This window comes from Miniopterus schreibersii (genome assembly GCF_964146895.1).
Source record: "Miniopterus schreibersii genome assembly, chromosome: 21".
Lineage (NCBI taxonomy): Eukaryota > Metazoa > Chordata > Mammalia > Chiroptera > Miniopteridae > Miniopterus > Miniopterus schreibersii.
The window spans coordinates 5,677,532-5,694,034 of record NC_138123.1 but is presented as its reverse complement, the minus strand read 5'-3'; the positions used below and the strand labels follow the sequence as shown (position 1 = coordinate 5,694,034).

General features: G+C 53.1%; 1 protein-coding gene across 1 annotated transcript; it reads right to left on the bottom strand.

Moving 5' to 3' along the window:
- Nucleotides 1–1,233: 1,233 nt before the first annotated feature.
- Nucleotides 1,234–10,174, bottom strand: MTARC2 (mitochondrial amidoxime reducing component 2). Its single transcript, XM_081123929.1, has 8 exons — nt 9,856–10,174; nt 8,214–8,387; nt 7,075–7,237; nt 6,007–6,147; nt 4,632–4,693; nt 4,472–4,543; nt 3,227–3,366; nt 1,234–2,308 (listed from the first exon to the last, which is right to left on the bottom strand). Exons 1-7 carry the CDS (start codon nt 10,134–10,136, stop codon nt 3,240–3,242), a joined length of 1,020 nt encoding a protein of 339 aa, XP_080980055.1. The 5' UTR covers nt 10,137–10,174; the 3' UTR covers nt 1,234–2,308; nt 3,227–3,239.
- Between the last annotated feature and the right edge of the window lie 6,329 nt (nt 10,175–16,503).

The window sequence follows — 16,503 nt, the reverse complement described above, 5'->3', positions numbered from 1 at the left end:
TGCGGGGTCGGGGGAGCTGAGCCGGGTCACCTCCGGCGCGCGCTCCGGCCGGGGCTGGGGAGCCGCTGGGGGCGGGGTGACCTCTGTCCCGGGCCCAGGAGGGCGGCTCCGGAACCCTGCCGGGCCTATGGGAGCCCGCGCCCGGCCCGGCCCGGGAGGGGTGGGCCCCGGGCGCAGGGCGGGAGCCGGGCTTGGCCTCCAGACTCCCAGCCGCCGCGCGCTCAGCCCTGCCCCAGCCACGCTACGAGCGACCCATTGATTTGCTCACGTATTTCTGGGTGGGTTAACTTAGGAGAAAATTTGCGAGGCAAAGCGTGATTGCCAGTTAGAAATCAGGCGGCGGGCAGGTCCCAGCCTTTGGGGAGAGTGGGCGCCTGTGCGCCCAGGTGTCCTTGGCCACCCTCCCCACCGGCCTCCGGAGGCGGGGAGCTGGCGGGCAGCAGGGGTCTGGGGAAACAGACCCATCTGTCCTACTCGTTTTACAAGCTCAGGTCTCCCTCTCCCCAAATCCAGGAACTGTGTTCGGGGTGCACAGGTCAGCGTTGCTCCAGCTATTGGGGTACATCCATGAGCCCACCTCTTCCAGGAATGAGCTGGAAGAAGGGCCTTGGTCAGTCCAGGCTCCGCCCCCCGCCCCTGAAATGTTGAATGGCAGGTGCCCTGGGGGGACACAGTGAGGAACTCATCTCAGAACAACGCAGGGCTTTGGGCCCTATATTCTCCATAGAAAAGACAGCTTGGGGACATGAAGTTTTGTGGATTTCTGTTTCTCTCTCTCCAAACACCACCCCCCACCCCCCCACCCCCCCCTCGTTTCTCTTCAAGAATTTAAAGGGAAAATGTTGCTTCTCTATGTTAATGGTTGGCTTTAAAGTTGGCAGGATTTTTCAATTTCATTTCCAAAATTGACCCAGGGACACAGCTAAGGGAACACCTTTCCCTCGCAGGGAAAGGAGGTTCACTGCAGTCCCAGAGCCCAGCAAATGGAAATAGAAGGAACGGCTGCCCCTCACTGGCCACTGGGGAGTGTCTTCCCAGTCACCGGCCATCAGGCTTCAGACAGGCTGCCTGTGTTCTCCCGGACGCCCGTCCCCCACCATAGACGGGAGGGAATGTTTGTGGATCCGATTGTGTCTCCACTCGGCAATCAGAAAGGGCCAGCGGAAACTTCGGTGACTGAAGTTCTGCTACAAGATGAGAAAGCCCCGGAAACAGGCTCATAAATACCAAAGAAAAAGTACAAGAATCACATTTATTAATAGTAAAGAAATCACAGAATTATTAAGTAGGTTAATTCATTCACATATTATTACGTCAGTGAGAATTTCTGTTGAGTTGTACCAAGAGTTTATTTCTGTTACCAAAAAATAATAATAATTACTTGCACCTAAAGAAATATGTGCAACCTTCTTTCTCCCTACCCCAACTCTCAAACTTCCACTCTGTTAAATACCATTCTCTTCTTGATCATAGCTGGATTTCCAGGTGGTGTACCTGGCAATTACACACAATTTCTTTTACATGGCTTCATAGAGGCCTAATTTAATATAAAAACAAGGTTTGTAAAATAATTGCCATACTCCGTACAACCTGATTCCATGATGCCCAGGAGTAGAAAGTCAAAAGGACTCAATAGCCAGGTAAAAACCAACCAACAGAGCCCTGGACAGTATGGCTCAGTGGATGGAGCATCAGCCTGCACGCCGAAGGGTCGGTGGGTTCAATTCCCGGTGAAGGGCAAGGACCTGGGTTAGAGTTTCGATCACTCACATCAATGTTTCTCTCTCTCTCTCTCCCCTTCCCTCCCTTCCATTCTCTCTAAAAATCAATGGAAAATATATCCTCGCGTGGGATTAACAAAAAAACAAACACCCAACTTAACAGAATTTTGTGTGTTCACATATAAAGGCACATCAGGAAACCTGTTCCTCATTTTGCCGAACACATGGAATGGTAGGTAATACAATGTAAACATTTAGAAAAAACGTTTGCAGCTGTGGAGCAGACTCTTTATACTTTCTTGACTCATCAATATTAATGTCAGAAGCGTAATAGCTACAGTTAACATTGGAAATAATTTCACGGACAATTTTATTTATTTAAAAAGTCTTCCTCACCTGAAATCTATATAACTTTCTTATTCTCAAATCACCTCTAAGACTTTCCTTGGAGCACATATAATTCCAAAAAGTTAAAAACAGAGATTCATTTCCAGGGTGGAGATGATCAGAGGCTGGTGATAAGGATTCTTGAGGTACTGTTGTTATTGTAGCTAAAATCCTGATCAATGTCTCCTGGACTGTGACACCTGAATAAATAATAAGAATCTGATTATTTGCTTATTTCTCCTACCAGTCATTCATAATTCAAATACCCACAAAAGTCACTTATCAAAATGCAAGAAACAGAAACCATGTCTTGCACTGAATTACCTTAATGGGAAAAGGCCACCTAACGCCAGATGTGGAGTCTGGACCACTAGCCTACGGGGTCCGTAGGATGGTCAGGTGAGAAGGTCAGAACCCAGGCACCTGAATGCACGGACTTCTTTTCAAGCTTTAAATCCTATTTTAAAAAATCATTTGCTACACAGTATTTCACAACCCGCCCCCCCCACCACCACCAAGTTGATTTTGAATTATTTCAACATTTCCAGAGACAGAAAACAAATGATGATGTAACTCTCATTCCTGAATAACATTCCTTAATGAGCTGGGCACACAGACCTGTCCTTCTTCAGGGGCTCCGGCATCAGCATTTTTTCATGAATGGGAGCAGGGGATGGACAAGGCTGGGTGGGAGAATACAGATGACTGAGGGGATTAAAAATAAAGGGCACTGCCTGGCCACTGTGGCTCAGGGGTTGAGTGTCAATCCATGAACCAAGAGGTCACGGGTTCGATTCCCAGTCAGGGCACGTGCCCGGGTTGTGGGCTCGATCCCTAGTAGGGGGTGTGCAAGAGGCAGCCGATCAATGACTCCCTCTCATCATTTATGTTTCTCTCTCTCTCTCCCTTCCTCTCTCTCTAAAATCAATAAAAACATATTTAATAAAGAAATAAAATAAAGGGCATTTCCCAACTCCAAAGATCTGAACGCAAGCTGCTCACGCTCCCAACAGTTAAAGCAGCAAAACCTACAAACACCTCAAGGTGAGAAAACGTGGCAGCAACTTCAAGGCTCTCTGCCTTCCTGAAGCTAAGCCGGCCCTTTGCCTGTCACTCACCCTCGTGGGTCCGTCACTGCACCATCTTATACACGGGGTCGCCAACTTTCAAGCTTCCAATTTTTTCCACCGAATAATAGATCCCGAAAAGTGGGGATGACTTGTATATGGACTTCTCAGAAGGACTACACAGGCGATAGCTGAAAGAAGCCAAAATTCATCCTCAGGCACAAAAACGGTTAATAATCTAAGTGCTTCCGAAAGAATCCAGGCTTTTGTCCCTGGGTTACTTATAAATAAGCCTTCAGTCAAACTGCAAATAATTCTGGTTTTTCTATAAGAGTCTATCCTGAGAGTCTAAACCATTTTCCTATGGCTTCTGTTTGGGACCAAAAAGGGGGGGAAAAATTTTTGTATGTGACTTAAATGCTTAGTTTACACCATGGACCTCGAATTTCACAACTCATGGAAACAAGTGCTCATGCAACTGCAAGGAAAACGAACCTCGTTGCATCTTCAAAAGCAAAACGAAACAGAATTATAAATCTGAACGTTTCAAGAAATAACCTCTTCTCTCACCTAAACTCATTAGAAACCAACACCAAAACAAAGGGAAAGAAACAGAATAAAGCTCCCCCCATAATGTTAAGTTGGGTTTAAAAACACATTTTATATTGAGAAGTAAAATCAGGCCAAATTCTTTACATAACGAAACAAAACAGATGCTAACAACCCTGGCACAGGAGATGTTCCTGGATAAACAAACTCTGACAACACATCACTTTCTATTTTTTCTAATAGTTTACGATACAACTTCAATTATTCTCATAATCCTTGATATTGGTTCTAATAAATCTGAGCTGCAATAAAAATAAAGTATTTGCGGTCTTCACTTGGAAAGGCACATGTAAATGTTATTAAAAACTGATATAAGAGGTATGAAACGTTCAAGACTGTACTATTATACAGTTAAAAATTTATCGGCCTTGGCCGGTGTGGCTCAGTTGGTTGAGCACTGTCCCAGGCACCAAGAGGTCGCCAGTGCGATTCCCAGTCAGGGCACAAGGCAGCCCATAGGTGTTTCTCTCTCTCCCTCTCCCTTTCTCTATCTTGAAAATCAATAAAAACATATTTTTAAAAAAAGGCAAAATCACTAGAAGATGCACCCAGAAGAAAAGAGGAAGCCGCACTCCCATTAACCGATAGACACAAATCAACCAGCGGGCAGAGTGGAAGGTGCCCAGACGGAGCACCTCTACCCACAGGTGGGGGTAACATTAAAAATACACTGGACACGGGTCCTACCTCTTCAGGGTTTCCAGGGGCTCCTTCCTGTCAATCACTCCGGTATCTGGGTCCACCGTGGTCATAATGCACCTGTCAGGCAGGAACCCCGGGTTAGGTGACGATGAGGAACCAATGGGACTGCAGTACCCCACAGGTCAAGTCTCGGGAGGGTCCTTACCTGGGGCAAGCCAAAACCTTTTTCATTTCTGTGTTGCCGATGAGGATTTCATCCCAGGTATCCTGGGAGAAAAGGAAACATTACCTGTTGAGTGAAGGCTTCCCTGATCTTTAAAGCAGTTTATTCTGTGGCTGGTACTAACCATAAAGGGAGCAGAAGACAGCAGTGCAAGAAGACGTCAGAAATATCTCCCAGGGGGACTCAAAGGGGGGGGGCATGCTGGTGAGTCCCAGCTCTACCTCTTTTTTTAAAAAAAAATGTTTTTATTGATTTTAGAGAGAGAGGGAGAGACAGAAGCATCAATCGGCTCCTCCTTCACACCCCCTATTGGGGACTGAGCCCCAAACCGGGGCATGTGCCCTGACTGGGAAATGAACAGGTGACCTCTCGCTGCATGGCTCAACCACTGAGCCACACAGGCCAGGCTAGGTTCCACCTCTTGACTCCCAGTCTCAGATGCTCAGAAACTTGACCGTCAGCAGCAAGAACAGACCTTCTCCAGGGGCAGTCGCCATGAGAATCGTAAATTAACTCAAAGGCAAATTTATGGATATATAATAAAAAATGTATGGCTTGCAAGACAAGCCCAGTCTCTCCTCAAAGCTCAACTACAACGGAAGCCAAGTTAAAACTGGACATTTTTTTGATCCGTGGGACATTCCCCAAGGGAAATCGGTCATAAGAGTCACAGATTCAACACTTTCGCCTCCACACAGAGGCAGCCTGACCGCGGGTCCCAGCGTCCCACGGTCACTGGCCCTGCCCTTCCTGTCCATTTCTTATTGACCTCACCTATCCTGCTTCTCTCAGAGACAGAGACCTGCCCCCTGGCGCCAGAGTAAGAGGGGGACCAATGCAATTTTGCTATGTGGCCCTGGCAGTGGCTTAAAGGAGGCAGAGTTGTGCAGACAGCTTAGATTCGTGGGACTTCTGACAGGCGCAGGAGCGTAAGCTGGGCCCCACTTGGCCACACATTAGCTGTGTGATGCTGGGCAAGCTACTCAACTTCTCTGAGTCTCAGTTTCCACATCTGGAAAATACTACTCACCTCAGTGACTATCAAGCATTTTCTACTGTGAACCAAGGTACAAAATTACATTTTCTAATCGCCAAAACTCAGACGCCACCAAGGTGTCCTTCAGTAGGTGAATATAACAGTAGGGGTTATATGGGAAATCTGTTATTTTCTTCTCAATTTTACTGTAAATCTAAAGTGGCGGCAGCAATGAGTGAATGACTGGAAACGGTTAAGGTGACTTGGGAAAGGAGTTCCCCGCACGGCCGACCCTGCAGGGTCTGAGTTGGCGCGGGCCAAAGGAGACAGCAGCTCCGTTAGCGTCTTGAGCGTAACGCACAAAAACAGCGAGCCGCTCACCTCCTCAAACGCATCACAGCCGGTCACCACGATGTTTGGCCGGAACTGGTCCATCTTCAACTTCTTCTCCAGCCTGGTGTTGAGATCGGCCAGGGAGGCTTCGGAGAGGATCATGATTGGGCTGCAGTCCGGGTAGGCCACCTGCGCCAAGAACACGGCCCCGTCAGGCCTCGCCGCCCCGTGAGATTCCTCGGGCCAACTGCGAGGCTAAGCAAAGTCTAGAAGCAAAACCACCTGAGCGCAGAAGGTGATGCTTTGGACTTGGAAACGGCCAAGTCAGCTCTGGGCTTAGGGCGGGGCTCCCGGTCCAAACTCCGGAGGCAGCAGCCAGGCTCGGAGCCAACACCCTCCGGACGCCACTCTCTTTGTGGTTCCTCACTCCAGAGCCCAACAGGTGACCCCCCTTCCCACGTCATTCCCACAGCAGCAGCATCCAAGAGGGGAAGGGTCTCCGGCCAATCAGCTCTACTCTAGTAACAACTTCTTTCACCTGCCCCTGCGCCCTCAGCATGCATTTAATTAAGCACCTACTAAGCCGCAGGCATTATTCTAGGTGGGGACGTCGCAGAGAACAGAGCAGATAAAACGCCAGGCATTCAAGGAGCTTGTCATCAGGGAGTCTGGGGGAGACACCCCGAGGTGCTTGCACTTTAAACCCCATCTCACTGCAGAATCGAAGGCTCAGAGGGCAGTTTCTTCGGGAGGAGCTGCCTTCTCAGCACCTGGCATAACCATCCCGCATGCTGACTGTGAAGGCAGCCCTGGGGGAAACCTGCTTCTGTAATTTTAGGAAACCTGGACTTGGTCCCAAACAAACCTCTCACTTTCACCTCCCCAATCGTTTCCTCCTGAGGCCCTGGGAGTCGCTCCTGGCTTCTTTCCCCTGCACAGGTGTCTCCCATGTTCCATTCTCTGTGTGGCCCCAACACCTGCTCACGGGGCACCCTGAGGATCACTCTCGGGGGTCATGGCTACACTTTCCTGACTGGGGTCCCCAGGGTGGCTCTTTGTGGGTGGAGAAGGGAGCGTGACCAGTGGAGGCGAATGGGCCGCTCTCTGGCAGCTCACCTGGTAGTTCTGTACGAAAGTTGGCAAAATTTTCCTCGACATCCTTCCCTTCATGTTCTTTTCGAATTGAACCAGCCTGTAGGCTTCTGTTTTCAAAAAGTTGGTGAACCACTGAGCTGCCTCGTCGCCACAGTCCCTGCCCTTGATGTCAAGACCGAAAATCCTGCAAGGGTGATAAGAGAGGCCAGGGTCACCTCCTGCATCGGCAGACTCTGGGGCGGGAGGCTGGGCTGGAGCCTGAGACTCTGCATTCCTAGAGCGAGCTTCGGATGCCTCAGCTGCTGGCCCGTGGGACCACACTTCGAGTAGCAAGGATTTAGGGTGCTTTCAGAAGGAAAGAGAACGCAACTCTGAATAGAAGTCCATTCTACTAAAATAAAAAGACAAACCCTAAAGATTGGCTCTTCGCACTCTGTTTGTATTAATCACGCTTTTTGATTTTCTATATTTTTGGTGCTTCAACATCTCAGGGCCTCGCTGATTCTAAAGAAAGTGCCCCTCCCAGGGCTAGTTAACTCCTAGAGATAATAAACCACCAGGCTTTCATATCCAGAGCCCAATCCAGAGCCCCCAGCCATCTCCTCTGTTGCTCTTTTAGACTCCAGGCCACCATCCCTTGCCCTGGTCAACCAGGGTCAGGTACCAGACAACTAGGGACAGCCCCTATGGTCCAGAGCCCACTGAAATGATCCACGCTGGCCAATCCTAAGCCTCTATCCTGCCCCATAGTCCTCTCTTTGGTAACCACAATGAAGGCTCTTGCTCACATTTTTCCTGTTCCTTCTGCCTCCTGACCAACCCTGGTGCTTCCCCGAGTAACCCTGCACAGCATGGGGCCCCCCCATTTCTAGGGATTTGTGAATATAAAAAACTTCTTTCTTTGTGACAGTCATTTCCAAGTCTGCATGTCTTACCATATCTCATCAAAACGATCCCCAGGTACCCTTAAAGCAATACCCTGCATCAGCTACTCACGCCTGACCCCCCGCTCGATCCCAACCTAGACTCGACTTCTCGTAAGCATTTCCTTTACCAATCTCATCCCCTACTGTACACAAACTGTAGCGAGACAGAGTACAGGGAGGAGCCCTTAGGGAACCAGGCCTGTCGCAGGTCCCTGAGGCCCCCTAACACAGCACCTGCAGTCGTGGATCACGTTTGAGGAAGGCAGCTTGCTCGGCAACACCAGCTGGTCCATGCCCGGAGCCTTGAAGATCAGGCAATCGTCCTCATAGGTGACAGAGACCAGGACGAGGCGAGGCTCCTGCCGGGCCGTGACCATGTGTCCCTCTTCCTTAATCACCAGCCAAAACCTGCCGACACACAAGAAGGGGCACACTTGGAATTCCACTTCTACCCTCTCGACAGCTTCCTGCCAGCTTTCCACTTCACCAAAATCGCCCTGCCCCAACTCGGAGACAATTGTTTTTTTCCAACACAATTATTCAGCTCCAGCCAAATTCTTTGGGTCCAAAAAAAGTTAGTGCCCCCCAAAAGGAGCTTGTTTAGGAGAGAGTATCTGGCCAACCCACAAAAGTGACCAGTTCTGGAAATCCAGAAAACAAGGCCAGTTCACTCCCTGCTCCCACAACTATGTTGCTTATCTGGGGCCTCAGCTTCTATCACAAAAGAAAAGGCGTCTTGTCACTGAAGTCACCCCAACGGTGCCAGACCCTATGTGCATAGAAACTTTCCCAAAGGTTCTTCCCTGGGGACCACTCTGCCTCTGGGAGAGACACATACTATCCCCTTGGTGATAAATAGGACCCGTGCAGTCCCCCTGACAGCCCCTCTCCCCGACAGAAGACTTCACTCTGCTCCTTACACCTTGCCTGGGACTGGACAGGGCGAGGGACAGGCCCCAGCAAGGCCACGGCCAAGGCCAAGGCCCCGGTTCCAGCGTGGCCGCGGCCTGCCCTCTCCTACGCTTGTGCCATAGCCAAGGCAGAAAGTCTGGAACTAACGGGCGCTGCGCCCAGCCCTGCTGCCCAGAGGGAACTCTGCCCCGGCCGACCTTTCCAAACCTGAGTCAGACCCGAGGTGGCCGGCCCCTCTCCAGGACCAAAGGCTGCCCCGGAAACGCAGGTGGCCAATCTCTTCTCCTTCCGGAGGGGATGGGGGGATGGGGGGATAGGGGGTGGGGGGTGGGGGGATGGGGGAATGGGGGGTGGGGGAGATGGGGGAATGGGGGGTGGGGAGATGGGGGAATGGGGGTGGGGGAGATGGGGGAATGGGGGGTGGGGGAGATGGGGAATGGGGGGTGGGGAGATGGGGGAATGGGGGGTGGGGAGATGGGGGAATGGGGGGTGGGGAGATGGGGGAATGGGGCGTGGGGGAGATGGGGGAATGGGGCGTGGGGGAGATGGGGGAATGGGGGCGTGGGGGAGATGGGGAATGGGGCGTGGGGGAGATGGGGGAATGGGGCGTGGGGGAGATGGGGGAATGGGGGGTGGGGGAGATGGGGGAATGGGGGGGTGGGGGAGATGGGGGAATGGGGGGGTGGGGGAGATGGGGGAATGGGGGGGTGGGGGAGATGGGGGAATGGGGGGGTGGGGGAGATGGGGGAATGGGGGGGTGGGGGAGATGGGGGAATGGGGGGGTGGGGGAGATGGGGGAATGGGGGGGTGGGGGAGATGGGGGAATGGGGGGGTGGGGGAGATGGGGGTGGGGGCAGGACAAGCCCCACCTCCCCGCCTCCCCGCGTCCCCAGCAGGTCCCGCGCTGACTAGACCCCCCCCCCCCCCCGCCCCGCGCGCGCCCCGCCCCAGCGCTCGGCCTCACCTGTCCCGCAGGTGGCCGCTGCGCAGCCCCAAGGCCGTGCACTCGGCCTCGCTCACCGCCACCCCCTTGCAGGACTTGACCGGGTAGATCCACAGCTGCGCCACGGTGCCCACCTGCCGCAGCCGCCCGCGCCGCCGGGGCCGCGCGCGCCGCCAGACGACCGTCCCCAGCGCCACCGCGCCCAGGCCCAGCGCGGCCGCCCCGAGCCAGACGGGCCTGGGCAGCGCGGGGCGCTGGGACACCCCGAAGCGGGCCAGCAGCGACGAGCCCGCGACGCCCATGTCCCGAGCAGCGGGCGGCGGGCAGCGACTGGCCGGGAGCGGGCGCGGTGGCGCAGCTGGCGCGGCGCGGGGAGGGGCCGGCGTCGGGCCCGCCCCTGCCCCGACACTCGGGCCGTGCGCGCGCTGGTGGGCCCGCCCCGGGGCGGCGCGGGGAGGAAGCGTGCGCGCGCCCGAAGGCGGCCCCCGGGCCCCGCAGCCTCCGGGGGGGGGGGGGCAAATCGAGGTGGGGTGCGCCCGGGTGCCGTGCGCCCCTGGGGGCAGTTGTGACGCTCAAAGCAACTGGGCCAACCTCCCGCTTAATCCGGGCTGGTCACTTTCGCTTAACTCCTGCCTCCTCCCCAGCCCTGCAGCGCGACAGTCCCCAACCAGCTACTCCTCACGCCCCCCCCGCCCCCCCCCCCCCCCGATTGCGCCCTGACACCGGCCCCGGGGTTGCTCGACTGGGGCGCACGGAAAGCGATTGCGGTTTTCAGAATGGGTGGTTTGCAAACGTGTAGAAACGACTCCCCACCCCCCCAGGGTGGCTCCGAGAAAGAAGGCAGAGCTTGCTCCCCTAACCCACTGGGGGGGGGGTCTGCTCTGCGCCCCAACTCGAGCACCGCCTCTTGCAGACCAAGGCCAAGTCTCCAGGGTGACCCTGCTAGACAGGACCAGGGTCTCAAGGTCTGGGCAGGCCTCAGGCTTATTCCCCGCTCGGTGTGAAGATGAGCGGGCAGGACCCGGGGGGATGAAAGCAGCCGGCTGCCCAGGAGAAATCCACTGAACAAGTGGCCCGTGGGAGCCACGGCGACGCTTCCCCTGCAGAAGGCAGGGTTTGGGGTGTGCATCCCCTGATTCGTTTTTTACTGGGTGCAAGTCCATAAAACTACCCTGCGACAGCCACATCTCATTGTTGAATAGAGCACCCTAAGTGGGGAGCCCCTTGAGTTCTGTAACAACCCCAGCCCCCCCCAACCCCACTCCTTTATCATGCCACCTGGAGGTTTCAGGGTTCCTTTGGGTCCAGTCGACTTGGGGAGAGGGGCCCCTGATGGCCTCTTTTTGGAGCACTTACTAGAAAGGGCTTCTGGTTGTGAATCACTCCTGTGTCCCTTGGAGGAGGGGAGTGTGTATGGCCCACACCTCAGAAATGTCCTTCTCAAGGGCCCGAAGCCATTCGGTCGAAATGGAGACAGGGCCTGTCTCCCAGTACCTTCAGTGACTGCCAGCTAGCGGACACAAATGGCTGGCTGTTGTTCTCGGGGAAGGCGACTGTCACCCCAGTCCCGCTGTGTGCCCGCAGAGGGGGTCTCCAGTCTTCCACAGTGACTGGGGGAGTCTCTGATCTCAAGGGGCCGGGAGCCTTCCAGGAATCCCATCAGCAGACAATTTGGCTGCAAGGAGAAAACCGCTGGAGGAGGGGAGGGGAGGGGGCTCTTGGGACCCACGGGGACACTGGGCACCCACTGTGGGCAGAGATGCTGTGGCCAGACTGATGAGGGACATTTCGCTAAGTGAAGAGAGAGTTGGGGAGAGGGTGACAGAGAACAGGGCTAAATTCAGCACAGGCTCGGAAGCAGAGGGCAAAGCCTGGGTGCAGGGAGAGGGCCGGGAAGGTAAACAAGACCAGATGGGAGAAAGAATTACACTGTGTGGAAAGGAATGTGGACTTCATCCAGAGGATATAAAACAAAATAAAAGGAACATCATTTACTGATAAGAAGAGAAACTGGGAGGCTGGAAGTATGGGAGAGATGGAAACTTTTCAGTCCTACACACATTTATACCTTTCTCATTTTGAATCACGAAAATTATTACTTATTCCAAAGATTCAAAATTGTTTTAAAATATATTTTTAACATTACCCTACTTACAATCCGTGGGCGAGCAAAACAGACAGCAAACCTACCCTCCTGGCTTCTAATCTACGAGGTGTTTGCAAAGCTTTATATCTTTGGGTAGATTTCAAAAGATGTATAAATAAATAATATAGCCCGACCGGCGTGGCTCAGTGGTTGAGTGTTGACCCATGAACCAGGAGGTCATGGTTTGATTCTGGGTCAGGCCACATGCCCCGGGTTGTGGGCTCGATCCCCAGTCAGGGGCATACAGGAGGCAGCCGATCAATGACTCTCATAGTTGACGTTTCTCTCTCTCTCCCCCTCTCCCTTCCACTCTCTGAAATAAAATAAAAAAAGAATTATAACATATGCAAAATGATTGTTACACTAGAGATATGGGCTTAGAATTTTGAAAGCACAGGTTGGGGGTGGGTAGCTTGCTGTGCCTGAAGGCTTGGGGAGGTATTGTGTCAATGGGGTTTTGGTGGGAGGTAATGTGTGAACTGGGTTTTGAAGAATGCATAAGAGTGTTTAAAAATGGAAAAGTGAGGAAGAGCACTTTAAAGAGAAATATAATTTTCGGAAAAAGCCTGAAGTGTTCTTGGAGGAAAATAGTTTGAAATGATGGATGGTCAGGGCAACGCAGGACATTGTAGGGGGTGGGGTGATGGGGCAGGGTGAGGCCAAATTGTCCAGGCTTTGCATGTTGGATTAAGGAATATGAATTTCTTCCCTAAAAAGTTCAAATACACCCTCATGGACATTTTTACTGAAACTTCCTAGTTTCTGCTGGTTCACATTACATATATATATATATATAAAATCAGTATAAAAGGAAATATAGATGGGAAAACTCAGAAACAAGCTTATGAATAAACTTGTTCTCTTTTTGTCAAATATGTTCATCGTTGTGACTTTTATATTTTATATAACATGTTTCTGTTACCAAGACGGTTCCTCATGTACGAGCTGGGATTTAACTCTTGTTATTAATGTTTCATCTTCTCCACGAAGATCAGGGCTTCCCGGAGGTTTGCAGCTCTCAACTTTGGCTAACCTCCTGTTTTCTTTGGCTTGTACAGTTGGTTTGGATTTGTTTGTTTTTTTCCATAGGCAGGTTCCTCATTCGTCTTGAAAAACCAAATTATCTGGTCCTGCGACATCTGTACGCTTCATAACAACGATCAGCGGGACCTGCGGGGAGCCCGCCCCCTTTGGGCATCGCCTCCCGCCCCCTGCATGTGCCCTGCGCCTTTGGGTCGTTGGGGACTTTGCGGGGCCTTTGCTGCAGGTTTCCACCAGGAGGCGCTGCCGCCAGCGTTTTGGAGAGGAGGGTGGGCAGGAAGCCTTGCAGCCGGCTCTTTGGGGCAGAGAAAGGAAGCCTCCTTTCCTTCCTGGTGAGTAAATCCTGAGGCACAACTTCCCCTGACCCGGCTCAGGGGAGGGTCGGGCCTGAGAGTCGCTTGGAGGCCAAGTATTTGGAAATACACTGGGGAGGAACAAGGCCACGCTCTATACCACTCCTGACACTTGAATGATACGTTGTGGCCCCTGAAGGTCTACGGAATGAGACAACGTGATTCGGTCCTCAGGCCTGTCCTGAGTCAGAAACAGGCTAAGGCGTCTATTCCCAGACTAGCTGAGACACTGAGCCGCTTGTCTCGCCGCAGGGTGACCTGCCTTCCACCAGCTGGGACTTGGGTGCCTACCTGTGTCTCTCGGGCACAGTAAAATCTCGGGGAATTCGTTGGGATGGGAAGGTCACCTGTATCCCTTGGATGTCAAGGGCAAAGGGGTGGGGGTTTAAGTTGATGACCCTGAGGGCCGGGGATCTTCTCACCTCTGGCCCACCCCTGTCCCCCAAGATCCTTCGATGACCGTGACCGCCTGTCTTCGCAGCTTTGATTTGGGGGATGTTATCAGCCAGGATGCAGGATCCTGCTTCCCCTCTCGCTTCTCAGTTGCTCTCTCTCTGCCATTGTTTCCCTCGGAGTGTGGATTGTTTTCCTTGGCGGCTGCAGGGAGACGGGCCTTTCATCTCAGCGGCCTGTGCCCGACTCGGAGGGAAGGAGGAAGGACTGTAGCTGGAAGCGGTGCCTGGGAAGGGAGAGAATGTCCTTACCTGCTGATGTGTCCCTCCGGCCCCGTGGAAACAGTATACCAAGCGCCTCCTCTCTCATGGCTATTCACAAAATAACCTCCATTCCCTAGGCTCCCCTTCGTTGCATTTATTTATTAACCTGCAAAGCCTTGAGCATCTTGAATATGGGTAGAGGGCGGCCCGTGTTTCCCAGGGAGAGGGAATTCCACAGAGTCCTCCTAAGAGTCTGGGCCAGCTGTCGCTGTGGCAGCCACGCAAAGTCTGGTATAAAGACCACCTGGACACCCAGCATGAGGTAGGTCGGGGGTGGAGGAGATGAAAAGCTGAGACCAAGGGGTGGGCGTTGGCATCTATGGGACCTGAGCTGCCCCCTGCAAGGCTCCATGCACTAGTGAGGCCCCTCTGTCTCCGTTTCCAAGTTTCAGTCAGGCGGACAATGACATCCATGTCACTGTGTCATCATGAGGATCAAACCACACATGGAACTAAACACCTTTTTTTTTTTTTTGCCCGATTTTCCTGCTACAGGGGTGTGCTCTCCCACACAGCCCTGCCTCACTGTCCCCCCCACCCCAGGGCCTGGAATGTGCCCTCCCAGCAGACCAAGGGGGAGTGTCCAGTAGATCCCTGCCTCCCGGAGAGGCCAAGGTCAGGGACCCGGCCAGTCACGTAATTGCCCTGGCTCCAAGATAAAACTGACAACAATGGCGCAGGAAACCCTGGCTGCAGCAGAAAACCCTGGGTCCTGGTTTTGCACAGGGTATTTCTGGCCCGGCGGAGACGCATTGTACAAATTCAACAGCGGCCTTGGCCTTGAGCTTGAAAGGCTTGGCATTCTTCCGTTCCCCCCCCACCTGGTGCTTGCAGGGCCAGAATCCGAGGGAATTCTTTGATTCCTCCCTTTCCCTCACCCCTGGACCCACCTCAGCACATTCCATCACTTCTGTTATCTCAGTAGGCTCCAGGGACCCGTTCCCTCCCATCGCCCCTGGCAGCAGGCTGTCTCTCCTGAAAGAGCCAGCACCCCCCGTGTGCCCGCCCCCCCCCATAGCAGTGATGCCCACCCGGCCCCAGCCTGTTCCCTCTGCAGCCAGGGGCGTCTTTTCAAACCACCGAATGGGTCCCATCACCACTGCCCCCACTAAGATCCCATCAGAAGTTCCCCTTTGCCCTGCCTGGCGTGGCTCAACTGGCTGAGCATCTGCCTGGGCACCGAGAGGTCACCTGTTCAATTCCCCGTCAGGGCACATGCCCGGGTTTTGGACTTGATCCGAGGTAGGGGGCGTGCAGGAGGCAGCCGATGGATGATGTGTTTTTTTTTTCTTCTCTCTCTCAAATCAATAAAAACATACAATAAAAACACACAATACAATATACAGACGGTGTATTATCGAATTGTACACCTGAAACCTATATAATTTTATTAACCAATGTCCCTCCAATAAATTCAATTTAAAAAAGTGTTTTTTAAAAAAGATAAACAGGTATGGTGTTTTTTCCAATGGGTAAGTCCCCTGCAAAAAAAAACAAAAAAAAAGGAGCGGTGTTATCTGTTTCTGCAGCAATTCTAAACATCTCTCACAGGAAGCAAAACAAACGACCTCTCTCTGTGTTAGACAGAGAAAGCGAATCCGACAGAGGTGGGTCACTGGGGGGTGAAAGAGCCAGTGTCAGGAAGGGTGGCCTCCTGGCTCTGCCATCAGCACTTTGTCTGTCAGCACTTTGCCCTGGTTTTATGTCTGCTCTGAACCAGACACATTTGTTTAGAGCTTTGTCAACAGGTTACGCAAGAGGGATCACCTGAGAGCCACCTGTAAAAAAAAAAAGCATCGCCAGTCCCGGAGGTGTTGAATTCTGACCCGAATTTGTGTCTCTAGATAGAGCTGCAGGGTGGGAAGCACTGAGCACCCCGGGGGGGGGGGCAGGACATAGTGAGTGGGCACCACACACATGCCCAGCATTGGGGGGCTGGCCCCTGCTCAGGTCAGACCCTGGGCTCCCCCTTGGAGCCCTGGGCCGTTGCAAAGGGCAGCAGCCCCTGGGGGCCGGCATTTCCCAGCTCAGGGAGAGCATAGCTCCTTCAGCATCTTCTAAGCTACTTGTGGGGAAAATCTCCAAATCCAAATAGGAGGTTCTGGAAATTTTCATTTTTAACCAATGCGGGAGCTGAGGCTCCTGCACACCGAAGCCTGACCCGCTGGGCTTCTAGAGAATTCTAGAGAACGGCCCCACATTGAACAGCCAAGCAGAGCGCAGGTGGGTCAGGGCCTCTCTCCCTGTCCCTGCGCCTCGGGGCAGCACGGGGCTCCTCCTGGCTTGTCCCTCGGAGGTCCCCCTGGCCCTCACCTGCCGTATGAGGTCCTCAGCCTCGGCTGGACACCGCAGGCATCTGCCTAAGGCAAGGCCAGAAAGCGAGGGGGCAAAAAAAATCGTCATGCACAGGAAA

Coding starts and splice junctions, on each gene's coding strand:
- MTARC2 (XM_081123929.1), bottom strand. CDS start 10,136: ATGGGCGTCGCGGGCTCGTCGCTGCTGGCCCGCTTCGGGGTGTCCCAG. Junction 4,544..4,631: donor AAGGTTTTGGCTTGCCCCAG/GTAAGGACCCTC, acceptor CCTGCCTGACAG/GTGCATTATGACCACGGTGG. Junction 3,367..4,471: donor CCCCTGGAAACCCTGAAGAG/GTAGGACCCGTG, acceptor GGCTTCTTTCAG/CTATCGCCTGTGTAGTCCTT.